Genomic DNA, 12,892 nt, shown 5'->3' on the forward strand with positions numbered 1-12,892 from the left:
ACTTCTCTTTATCTAAAACCTGAGCACATAGTTTTTTAAGATTGTGGGATTAAATAAACATTTAGCCAGACTTGGATCAGAAATCCTCATTATTCTATTATATATAAGGAAAAAAAAAACCCTGAATATATAAAAAAGTACACAGAGGCAGGCGGATTTCTGAGTTCGAGGCCAGCCTGGTCTACAGAGTGAGTTCCAGGACAGCCAGGGCTACACAGAGAAACCCTGTCTCACCCCCCCTCCCAAAAAAAAAGTACTATATATTATGAAGTAAAATAGTGGTAATTACTGAGTTTTTTATAATAGTCATGAAAGAAATGTATCCTGTTTGAACTAGACAGAGTATGTTGTTACAACATCTTGTAACTCCAACTTGAAAAACATAAATGCACATACAATGGTAAGCCTCAGGTCATGTTACAGTCTGTGCCTCAGTATCCTTATGAGGGTTAGTGTTTTCTGCAGTTTGTGTAAAACACTTGGGATAATACTTTTCACCCAGTAAGCGCATAAGCATGAGCTATTATATACTCTTCTGCTGGATTCTGGGATTACAGACAGGTTTGTTCTTTGTCTCGTTAATGTGTTCAAAATTCCCTCTGGCAAAGAAGGCTTACGATTATAACCAGAAAACAAGTTTAGTGTTGCACTGCAGCTCATTGGAGAAGCTGTACTATAGAACTACAAATACAGACACTACCAACAAAGTTTATTATATAAAAAGATTTTATAATTTTTCATCTATACATGATTGACAACCAGTGACCCTTACAAAAATATTTTATTGGTTTCTAATAAGACAATATGTATCTTCTAAAGATCTGCCAGGAAGAAATTCACCTGAAAAAGAAAAAAAAGACTTCCCCAGGAAACTCAGTCTTGACTAAAATATTCATTAAGGAAATGTGCATGTCAACTTTCTGCCAGTCTGGCAAAGATCTGTTTTCTTTGCTCTGTTGTCATGTGTTCACAAGCTTCTAGGACATTTGCCAAAATTAATGTCTGCTGAATGGTTTTAGCCTTGACCCATATTCTTCCATTCATTCCAAACACAATCTCCAATGGATAGAGTTTTCCCAGTTCTTGTATAATTTCACAATCTGGAGCTAATAGCCTGTTAGGAAAAATGAAAGAAAATTAAGTAGTAGTATATGTTCTGGCTCTCCTAAACAAGATTCCTTTTCTGGAATCTTTTTCTGGACTCCCTTTTCTGAGAAGTTCTCTGTGACTATTCAAAACCCCCTCAGCATCATTCCCAAAACAAGAGGATGTATCTGCGCCCCTTTTCTTTCACCACACTCCCTCAATGCTTTTGTACTTGGAGATGAAGTCTTCCTAGGTCACTTAAACTAAGTCTCAGATTTGTAGGTCTGAGAACTCTCCTGCCTTCCCAAGTAGCTGGGACTATGGGAATGTGTCACCATGCCCAGCTCAATGTCCCCTTTCTTCTAAGAAAATCTACTTTTCAGGCATACTAGAGTCTGCAATGGTGGGCTATGTCCTGCAAAAAAACCTCATGTCACCAATGTTGTATAACGTATGAATGTATAAAGCCTCTTTCCTCTGAATACCTTACTCCTGGAATTGAGGATCATAGCTCATCATGGTCATTACCACTACCACCACCCACGGTGCCAACAGAATACTTTAAAGTTCTTCCTTGGTATTAAATCCAGAACTTGGAGATATAATCGTTGAAACCCAGGTTGCTGCTTAGTAACATGCTTCTTGTGTGTCTCAAATTTCGTCTCCATATATGAAGGACAAATAGCATGGAGATGCCTAGGAAGGTAACCCTGACTTTAGAAGCTGAGCATAGCTTGGGTAGGTGATGGTCAAACAGAACCTGCCCCAGGGGGAACCGTAAAATCTTTCAGGACGGCAAGGACCATCTGTACTTGGCTACGTAAGCTTAAGGAGCACACCACCTTGCTAGCACTTGCTAGTACAGACAGCTCTGTGCAAGCGCAGATTGCATCTGGTTTTTTGATGGCTGTTGGTTTGGTTTGGTTTGGTTTTTTTTTTATGTATATGAGTACACCGTAGCTATCTTCAGATATATCAGAAGAGAACCATTATAGATGGTTGTAAGCCACCATGTGGTTGCTGGGATTTGAACTCAGGACCTCTTGAAGAGCAGTCAGTGCTCTTAACTGCTGAGCCATCTCTCCAGCCTGGCAGATTGCGTCTGTATTACATATCTTAGAATGAGGGAAAGACCAGTTCTCACACATGGATATGTCAGTTATAAGGAGAAGCAGGCTTTCCAAGAGAAATAGAACATAGAAACAGAACACATCACAGTAAACTTGAAGTGTAAACATATTAGAAAAGGCACTCGAAGGGCTGCAGAGAGGGCCAGGAAAGCTAAGAGCACTGATGCTTTTCCAGAGGAGGCAGGTTGATTCCAGCACCTTTAAGGTAGCTTATACTATCTGTAAAGCCAGCTCCAAGGTATCCGATGCCCTCTTCTGGCCCTCAAGGGCATGTACTGGGCACACAGATATACATGCAGGCAAAACACTTAAGTACACACCCAAAAATAAAAAGCACTATGCCCACACTCAAACTATATAGCCAAATAGCATTTGATATATTTACATTAAGAAAGCAGAACTTAGCCGGGCGGTGGTGGCACACACCTGAAATCCCAGCACTCTGGGAGGCAGAGGCAGGCGGATTTCTGAGTTCGAGGCCAGCCTGGTCTACAGAGTGAGTTCCAGGACAGTCAGGGCTATATAGAGAAACCCTGTCTTGGGGGGGGGGGGGGGACAAAAAACAGAAAAAACAACAACCCCCCCCAAAAAAAACAAAAAAAGAAAGCAGAACTTAATTGAGTTTATATATATGCTAAAACACTGCCCTTTAAAAAATAATTTGTTTTATGTTTCTGGGGGTTTTGTCTGCATCTATGCCTGCAACCATATTTGTGGTGCCTGCTGAGGCTAAGTGGGCACTGGTACCCCCTGGAATTAGTTGTGAGCCTCTAAGGAGTTGCTGGAAGAGTTATTAGTGTTCTTAACCATGGAGCCTTCTCTCCAGCATCCTAAAATACTGACTTAACTCTAAAGAAAACTAAGATACTGTAAATGAAGAATCCAAGAATCCTGAAGATTTATTGTTTTTCAACCAGGTATAGTTACTGAAGGAGCCCCTACCCTTAACTGAGGAACTGCAGACAGCTGATGGTTTCTACGGAAGGGAGCCAGTTTTCTTTTGGGGTATAGCTGATGGCACCTAATGGTAGGTGGGTCACACTTCAGTAGTAGGCCCCATATTTACAAATATACGTGCAGCACAGATTAGCCTCACTGGCTTATTTATTTTTAAAAAGGGTACACAAACTTAGGAGATAGGGTGGAGAGGGGAGGGAGGTGGGGGTGGAATCTGAGAGGAGTTACAGGAAAGAATGGGGAGCAAGTGTGACCAACAAAATATCTTGAAATTCTTGAAGAGTAAACACACCATTAAAGAAGGCAGGACAGTTAATAGGCATCATAACTTACTTTCTAATTAAGCCCAAGGTCACTTTGAAGAGCAGACCATCCTGTCCAATCACACCCATTCCATTGGCACGTCCACAGCTGTCAATACAGACCATTTCTGGTTCCATGTCTTTATTAGCAACCACACACTGGCCATAGATGAGATCTCCAACCTGTAAGATTAAAACGAAAGTTGAGTTCCCTTCATCCACTCTTCCGACAGCTGCTGCTGCTGCTGGTTCTGTTTCATGGGCAGGAATGCCAGTGACCCCACAGATTTCACAACAAGAGACTGATGATCCTTAGAATTCAGTCCTCCCTTCAAACACCATGAAGTCCTCCAACCAGGAATCATTTCAAGGCTTAAGAATAAGCTTCAAGATTGTACTGTCCAACTTACATGTAGTTTATTTTAATTTATATTTAACCTTGTATGTACTTAACATGTATAAACGTGTTCAGCTGCCGAGCAGCCACAGGGAACTAGTGGTGACTGCCCCAGTCAGTGCAGGTATAAAACAAACAGCATCCTGGGGATGTTCTTTAAGTACTAACAAAAAAGTTAAATATTTGTCTAGAGGAAGGAAAAACTCATCATATCTATAGTCAAAAGGAAATGGGACAGTGGTAATTCAGATACTACTTCATGGAAAACTTGCTTTAAAATATTACAAAACTGAACTTTAAAATGAAGCTAAAGAAACAAATTGGTCCTCTTCAACATGAAAAATACCCACTGTTAAGTTGGAGGGATGGCACATGGGTTAAGAGTCCTTACTGCTCTTGAGGGGGACCAGCTTGGGTTTCTAGCACCCTCGTAGCAGCTCACAACCGCTCAAGTTTCAGGGGACCCAACCTTCCTGTCTGACCTCCACAAGAAGCTGTCACACGGTGGGCAAAAGCATACATGTAGGCAAAACGCTTTCATATGCATACTTTAAAAACGCCTTTTCAGTCCCCAGTGTTCTCGGTGGAAATCATCACACCTTTACCTTCCTGCAGCATATGGTCTTACACAGGACAAGGAGAGTGAATAAACACGAACTAGATGGAGATTAAACCCAGTGCTATGATAAATATGCAGGGAAAGTGATGATGACCTTATAGACAGTCATACTCAGTCAGCCTGGACCTGAGGATACAGCTCCAAACAGAGGGACACCACTAATAAAGACCCAAGGGAAGGCACAAAGCCCAATGATCGTGTGAAGCTTAACTATGATTACATGAAGTAACAAACTACGAGGAAAGAGCCCTGGAGTACAATGCCAAAGATTCCTGTACGATTTGAACAATCCTTTTTTTAATGAGATTTATTTTTAAATGAGTTAATAATATTGTGGACCACTCCTGCCAAACCAGAGCAAATGCTCGAACATGTGGAGATAAAGGGATTGGCATGCAAAAGATGAGAAGGAACAAAGATTGTGTGACTAAAGACTCTTGAGAGTTGAACAAAAAGCAGCAGAGAGGTCGTCACATTTCTGGCTCGGGTGTTCAGGAAGGATATGGCTAAACTACCCAGAAAGCCCAACCTGAAAACCTGTACAAACAAGATTACTCTTCTGCCAGCTTCAAGGATTTAGAGCCACAATGAAAAGATGGCCAATAGTGCCGGTGCCCCTTAGACTAGGGCCATTTTCCTTGAGCGGTGGGTTCGGACATGACAGTTAAGGGAGGTGGGTGGGGGGGATAAGCAGATGTAACTCTTCAATCTGGTAGAGAAGAAACACGGCTGCAAACATGACACACTGCAATGTTTCTGGAGCTGCACCAGCTAAGAAACTCTTGGAGAACTGGAGGGACAGCTGATGCTTTGAAGACAATTCAGGTAGCCCCCTGGATGGCTGAATTTCTGGGGAGTGGATTTTTTTTTTCTTATTGTTGAAACCAAAGGCTCCCATCATTACCTGCACATTTGGTCTGTTTCTTTTAGTTGCCCCTTCAAATGCCAGGTAAGACAAAGAAGCTGGCTCACTCCCTCCAACATCAACTTTGAAAATATCTCCAGATTTAGCGATCACTATGCCAATCACATGGTCTCCTTTCACTGGTACATACTATAAAACAAAATAAAAGAACGATCATAAAAGACATGAATACTATTATAAAATATCTTCAGCAACTTTCATCTAGGTTGCTCGGGATGGGACTCAACCAGTCCAGCCAACTCATAGCCCCCAGGTAGCTGGAACTATAAAACCGACCCGCACCAGTCCATCTTTGTAGCGTCTAATCCACTCTTGATCTGGGTCAAGTTTCAAGCTTTTCCAGCATCCTTTTAAAGTATGGTGGCACATGAATCTTTACATTCAAGGAAACCCATTCCATTAGATATTATCCCTAAGTGAAAGCTCTTAATTATTAGATGGGAAATGTAACTCCTTGTGACCAGGATTCATTGCAACTGGGATACCAAATGGCAAGCCCGCAGCTTTGGGTTTTCAAGACAAGATCTTCCGGAACCTTTTTTTCCTTTCGCCCTTCCCAGAATGTGTTCCTATTGTAGTTCCTCTAAAGAAGATGCAGAGAGGGAGCTCGAAGCTCTAGACTCGCCTTAACCTACGGTCGCACTTGCAGGGAGCCCACTTTCGCTGCAGCACCGCCTCTCCGACACCCGCTCACCCGCTTCTGCTGCGAGTCCACCCAGTAAACTCCGCCGCCGCCTCCGCTGGGCTCCTTGTGACGCAGGCGGCCACACTTGGTGACCAGCAGACGGTCCCCGCAGCGTCGCAAACCTGGGCCACACACTACGCGCAGCCTCGGGCGCGCACCCGCATTCAGGCGTAACGGCTGCTCCCCGGCGCCGCCCAGGCCTTCTGCGTCCTCGTGGTCCGGCAGTACCAGCTCCTCCCCAGGGAGAACCACCTGATTCAGGACCTTGCGCACTGCCCGTGCTCGGCAGCCCGCCACAGATTCGGACCGCACTTCAGCCATGGCAGGCATCACCATCGCAGCTTCCGGTAGCCTACTTCCGCTTCCGTATCCACTACCGGCCCACCAGGGCTATCCCTTTCCGGTGGTTGTGGACTTTGAATTAGGCTTTAGCTTGGGAGCTGGTCTCTTCTGCTCGCGGGGTTCTCCTCCCTGCTCCGAGCCGCTGTGTTTGTAGCTAGCGACCCGCCCCTTCTGCAGTCTCCGCGCGGGTGGAGTCCATCTGGGAGCCCTCGCTTCCCGAGTCTCGTCTTTTGGCTTACTATCAAGGGGTGCTGGAATAGAGGGCCACTGGGAATTGAACTGGGGCTAGTTTGGGGGCCTTACCTTTCTACTCTGCCTACAGAGAGGTGGCTCAGCTATTAACCAGGAAAAAAAAATTTTTTTTTCAAAGTATAACTTGTTTGGTTGTTGCTACCAATTTACATTGTGTAAAATACAAAGGATGAAAGAACGAAGAATGGTCGCGGTTGCCTCTTTGTCACCCTTGCTGTATTGTTAGCTGTACTTCAGATACTTTGTAGCTTACGGAACCTAATAGGTGTATTTTAGGTGTATACCACCTCCTCCAACACACATCACACCTTTCCCCCTCTTGAGTTCATCCCTACTTGAGTTCATCCCTACGTGGCTTGGGAAAATCGGTAACTTCAGAGCAATTCTCGCAGCTACTTCTTTGGGAGCACACTAACAGCCATGTGAGGAACTGTTAAATCCAAAACCCACAATACAAGAACTTAAGAACTTCGAGTTTTCTGGCTTTGGGGTTATCTGTGAAACCAGCTTTCTCTGTCGGCATCTTTAATGAGTATTCAATTCTCCAACCACACTGAAGGTCTTGACATTGACTGATACCAGTTGTTCATTGTTTTGCTGCCAACTCGAGTTTTTAGATCTTTAGGGAAGGGGCATCACAATTTCTCCAAATTTGGCAAGATGCTGGCATGCCATTTAATCCCTGGATATAGTAGGGACAACTGAAATACAACTGTTCCGGCCAGGTTGTTAATTAGTCCTATTGAGAAACTGAGATTAAGACTCCGTGGTAGGCAGATAAGGAGAGGGGCCATGGCTAGGTAACAGGTAGAGAATTTTCAAGTTGGCTAACTTTTTCCTCAGGCCCCTAACTGGATACAAGCTTGGCAGCTTCAAAGGCTGCATAGGCTTTTGTGTAGAGGGTAGGAGGGTATGTGCTTACAGATAGTACCAGAGAAACCAGAATTGTTAAACATGCACATCTTCTTCAATGGAAGAAATCGATACCTGTTCACTTGAAAGACTGGAATGGAGGTTGTTTAATTCCAGGTAATTTTACTATTCCGTGGAGCCAACTCTCACCTGAATCCCCCTTTTCCTGAGCATTCTCAGTCCATAGACTCTATCCTTGTAAGAGAGATCTCATGTACTTTGCAAAAGAGTTTGCTATTATTGTTTTTAAAACCTTTTCTCCCTAGGCTCTTATCCTGGGCATTGTTTCTCAGTCAATAGAACCCATTCTTGAGCTGGGCGGTGGTGGCGCACACCTTTAATCCCAGCACTTGGGAGGCAGAGGCAGGCGGATTTCTGAGTTCAAGGCCAGTCTGGTCCACAGAGTGAGTTCCAGGACAGCTAGGGCTACACAGAGAAACCCTGTCTCCAAAACACCAAATCCAAAAAACCAAAAAAAAAAAAAAAGGAACCCACTCTTGTGGAAGAGGTCACAGTGCTTTTCAAAAAACCACGTACTTTGCAAGAAGAGTTTAGATGTAACCATGTCTTAAGCTTTGTAGTAATAGTTGTCACAAAGAAACCTTTCCTTAAAGTTTTACTGTTTAAGTAAAAATTAATTAATTAATTAAAATAAACTGGAGTCAGACTCCAGAAGTTTGTACCAGCCTGTCTACATCATGCTGAACATTTAAAACCTCCGGCCCTCCAGAAAAGATTGGATTTGGGGGCTGAATCCCTTATTTCTTTTGAAAAGGGGCTTTTTCTTGGTGTGCCAGTTTGTGTTTCCTCACCCCTAATAAACACCTTTCTTCAACTGCTGATTGTGTCTTCTGCGTTTGAGAAGTTTCTGCTTCCTCCTGTTGAGCTCCATGTAGTTTTCCTTTCAAGCCCCTTACACTGTATCACTCGGTTATTCTCTCACAGAGGTGAATGTTCCCTGGGCAGTGGTAAATTATGCTTCTTTCTTCCTTTATAACCCAGGTCTCAAAAAAACCCGATAGGGATTCTGTGACTAAACCACCAGGCACGCTTTGACTCAATGGCTCAATGCTGTGTATGCTTTTTAGTTATTCAATGACTTCAGGCCTCTGAAAGGCCGAGGAGACGGAGCGTTGTTCCCAGGACAGGTCATCAGCACCTGCCCTAGGCAGTTTGGAGTTTCCCAAGGAAATAGAATACAAAACCTAGTGCAGGAGCCATACCGGGTACACTTCTTTTAGCAAGGGAGCAGGAGGCAGCCCACCTTGCTCCCCATGGATCTGGAAAGCAAAGGAGGCTAAGGCACTGAAGGCTCAAGACAGGAAAAGGCGGCCCCTTGCAAGCGCCACCCACCGGATATGCCCCAAGGGCCTTGAGCTGGAAAGCTTGTTGCTTCTTGACCTGCCTCGTCTTTGCTTCGAGGACTCCTGCGGCAGCCGGTGAGTGGTAGCGCGCCTGCGTACTGATGCAGCCTGACTCAACCTCCTCAGAACTTCAGCAGCACGAGGGATACTCTGGATTCTGGAGTGGTGATCATCACGAAGCCCCGAAACAACAGGAGGTCCTTTTCAATGGTGGTGTGAATGGCTGTCCCCACTGGAGAATAAAGAGGACACTAGAGGACAGTGCAGGCCACGTGGGTACCTCATTCTCTGTCTGGCACATGCATCTTTTCCCTGAGTTGCCCAGGTAGACTCAGCTGCTTCTGTATTGAGAGTTTGCAGTGGAGGCCATTTTGGTGTTTGAGTACCACAGGCCTTCATCCCTGCTTAGCCAGCCGAGTGTTACCACCCAGAAAAGCTAGATCTCAACTTTGTTCTCTGTCTCTGTCTCCTTCCACATCCGTCCCTTCCTCCCACCATCCCCCGTGTCTCTCTCTCTCTCTCCCTTCCTCCCCACCCCCACTCCCACCGTGTTTCATATTTGTGGAGGGGTAGAGGGTGCACACCGGTGGATATCGGAGGGCTACTTGCAATTGTCATTTTGAGCCTTCCAGATTAGTTCCTTGGGTAGAACTCATGTTTTCAGGTGTGGACGCAAAACGGAAGTTGGGATGATGGAACCCCTGGTTTCCTTTCCATTGCTTACTTCTAATGTTTCAAGCAAAAGGAACTGCAGCTCGACATTGGGGACAGTTATCCTCTCAAGGGGACTCAACACTGGGGACAGTTATCCTCTCAAAGGGACTCACCCATATCTGCCACAGCACTACAAAAAAATAACTTCAGAACAAGTCGTAAGTTTATTGTATTAACCAGAAAATCAAGATGTGCTTTCACCTCGTGAGAATAGTAGCCACATAACCGATTTGGGAGTCGTTGAAGCCACTTAGACTGAAGTTTAATTGTTAGGAGAAGTATGTGCTGGCATATTCCTTTTTCTGCCTTCAAAGAAGATACTTTTTTAGAAATGCTCTTCAGGATCGAGGCTGGAGAAGTATTAGGCATAAAATTTTAAAGCTATTTTTACTTACTGACTTAATTAGGATTGGGTTGTTTTGTTTTTTGTTTTTTCATTAACTGTGAAGAAACACCATGACCAAAGCAACACCCCTTTTTGGTTTTTCGATACAGGGTTTCTCTGTATAGCCCTGACTGTCCTAGAACTCAGTCTGTAGACCAGGCTGGCCTCGAACTCAGAAATCCACCTACCTCTGCCTCCCAAGTGCTAGGATTAAACGTGTGCACCACCACTGCCCAGCTAAGGCAACTCTTATAAAGGCAAACATTTAATTAGGGCTGACTTAGAGTTTCCAGGGCTTAGTTTATTACCATGTCAGGGAAGCTTGGCAGCATGCAGGCAGACATAGTGCTGGAGAAAAAGCCAGGAATTCTACATCTTGATCGGCGGGGAACAGGAGCCTGTGCCACATTGAACATAGCTTGACCACATACAAGATTTCAAAACCCCTCTCCATGGTGGCACACTTCCCCCCAACAACGCCTCACCTCTGAACGCCACAACTCCCTGTGGACCAAGCATTCAAACAGGAGGCTCTTGGGGCCATTCCTGTTCAAACCTGTACACATAGATCACAGAGGACACAGTTCATTAGCAATCTTTGATTTGCTTTTTAAGTTTTTAATGTGTGTTTTGTGTCTGTACATGTATGTGGGCGCAGACGCCTGTGGAGACCAGGGGGCATCTGGATCCCCTGGACCTGGAATTACACAGGAGGTTGTGAGCTGACCAGTGCAGGTGCAGGGAATCAAACTCAGGAAGGACCTTGCAAGAGTTGCAAGCTTTTTTTACCTCTAAGCCATCCCTCTAGCCCCTCATTAGCCATTTTTAACAATTTCATTTATGATGGTTGTTAAAAAGTACAGATGTGATAGCTTGTCAGGTCTGCTATGTTGCAGATTCTTGGGTGTCATCTAGAGAGTGAAAGAACATAGCCATGAGGCTTTCCTTTCCGACATCCCCTTTATCTCCTGCCTTATGAGATCCGGCTTTTTCTCCACCTACCTTTTTCCTCTCTCTTGTCAGACACTATGATTTGTTCTGAGCAGGTTACTGAGTGAAGCAGGAAGCTGAACCTTGGTCTCTGTCCCAGAAGTCGTTGGCTCTGTGGGATGATGTCCAGCATCCCGTTGTCAGTAACAGCCTGGTAACATGCGTCTGCCCTGTGTCCCTTCTCGTACAAGGAGGAAGGGGGGAAGTGTGTATCAAGCAAGATAACGTTTCTTTCAAGAGGTAACTTTTAGAATGGACCTTTGATGTTTTCATTTAATGGTGTCTAAAATTAAAAATGAAATATGTGAGCCGGGCAGTGGTGGCACACACCTTTAATCCCAGCACCCTGGGAGGCAGAGGCAGGTGGATTTCTGAGTTCGAGGCCAGCCTGGTCTACAGAGTGAGTTCCAGGACAGCCAGAGCTACACAGAGAAACCCTGTCTCGAAACACCCCCCCCCCAAAAAAAAGAGAATTGTCTTGGTCATGGTATCTCTTTACAGCAGTGGAAACCCTAACTAAGTCAGAAATAGGTACCAGGAACTAAGGTATTGCTGTGATAGATTTGACCATGTTTTCGTTTGGAGGAATGTGGATTTTGGTACTTTGCATTTGGAAAGCCATGAAATACTTTAAGTGAGACTTAATGGCCCATCATCCCAGTATGACTATGGAATACATTGGTGCTGAGAGTGATTTCAACTCTGGAGATTGTTCTTCTGATGTTTTGGTGAAGAATGTTGCTGCTTTTTGCTCGTCTTTACCTTACCTAAGGCTAAGGTAAAGAGATATATAATAATTGCATTGACAAAGGAAGTGTTAAAAAAGCCTACCATAGATGTTGCCGTCTGCCTTACTCTCATGAAGAGCATTTTGATCAAGCATAGCAAGCTTAGAAAGGAAAAATACAAAATGTATGGTTCAAAGAGTAAAGGGGCACCGGAAGTGCAATGAATCCTATGTTCAAGGATTAAGGACTTGCTAAAAGAATTAAGGGAGTAGTGGCCTCAGGGCAAGATCCCACGCAGCTAAACTCATGCTTTTGCTGTTGTATGAGGGAGAGTTATATCATGTTAGGTGTTATAACTTCCTTATTGTTTTCAGTTGGACATTAGAAGATAGGATTATATGTCAAGTTGACAGGGGATGGATTGTAATGTCTAGTCTTAATTTTCAACTTGATTAAAATCTATAAGGAAAAGCTTAGGTGCCAGTATGGTTATAAACACCTTTAATCCCAAGAGACAGAGGCAAGCAGATCTCTGAGTTCAAGGTCAATCTACAGAGCAACTTCCAGGACAGCCAGGCTTAGAAAATGAAGAAGTTGGAAAACAGAATTATGGTGATAATGTAATAGAACAAAAGGATATGATCCAGCTTCAACAAGCTGCAGAACTGCAGCTTTGGCCCTGGCCTGTGGGGGCCAGGGAGTGGGTCTGGCTTTAGAATCAAGAATAGAAGGGACTACTGGGACAATTGATGCTGGTTAGTTAGGTGGAGCTAAGAAATTAGCAGTGATTAAGAAGAGACCAGCATCGCTGGGGTGAAATCTTCTGGGAAGTGTTTTCTGAGAGCACCGAGAAACTGTGTTCCAGAGATAGCCACAGTTGTGCCTCATACTTCAGTTGGACTTGTTAATGGATAAGAATCACCCTGGTGGTAGTGGATTTGAAGTCATGAAGGGGCCATGGAGAGCAGTTGAGTATGGCACTGTGCGAGGCCAGGGAAGGCCATTAGTGAAGCCTCAATTGCAGTTGGCAGCCAAGGACTGAGGGGGTCATGCAAAGAAGTTGAGGCTTGGCACCATAGAAGGAGCCTATGAGAGGCCATTGGT

At 44.5% G+C, this 12,892-nt stretch overlaps 1 protein-coding gene across 1 annotated transcript; it reads right to left on the reverse strand.

Annotated features, from left to right (window-relative positions):
* Nucleotides 1-692: 692 nt before the first annotated feature.
* Exosc3 (exosome component 3) lies at nt 693-6,458 on the reverse strand. Its single transcript, XM_052176429.1, has 4 exons — nt 6,111-6,458; nt 5,396-5,545; nt 3,507-3,658; nt 693-1,114 (listed from the first exon to the last, which is right to left on the reverse strand). The coding sequence occupies exons 1-4, from the start codon at nt 6,435-6,437 to the stop codon at nt 913-915; spliced, it is 831 nt and encodes a 276-aa protein (XP_052032389.1). The 5' UTR covers nt 6,438-6,458; the 3' UTR covers nt 693-912.
* Between the last annotated feature and the right edge of the window lie 6,434 nt (nt 6,459-12,892).

The sequence above is a fragment of the Apodemus sylvaticus genome, chromosome 3 (genome assembly GCF_947179515.1).
Source record: "Apodemus sylvaticus chromosome 3, mApoSyl1.1, whole genome shotgun sequence".
NCBI lineage: Eukaryota > Metazoa > Chordata > Mammalia > Rodentia > Muridae > Apodemus > Apodemus sylvaticus.

Coding starts and splice junctions, on each gene's coding strand:
- Exosc3 (XM_052176429.1), bottom strand. CDS start 6,437: ATGGTGATGCCTGCCATGGCTGAAGTGCGGTCCGAATCTGTGGCGGGC. Junction 3,659..5,395: donor GAAACAGACCAAATGTGCAG/GTAATGATGGGA, acceptor TTAATCTTACAG/GTTGGAGATCTCATCTATGG. Junction 1,115..3,506: donor ACCTTGGGCTTAATTAGAAA/GTAAGTTATGAT, acceptor TTTTCCTAACAG/GCTATTAGCTCCAGATTGTG.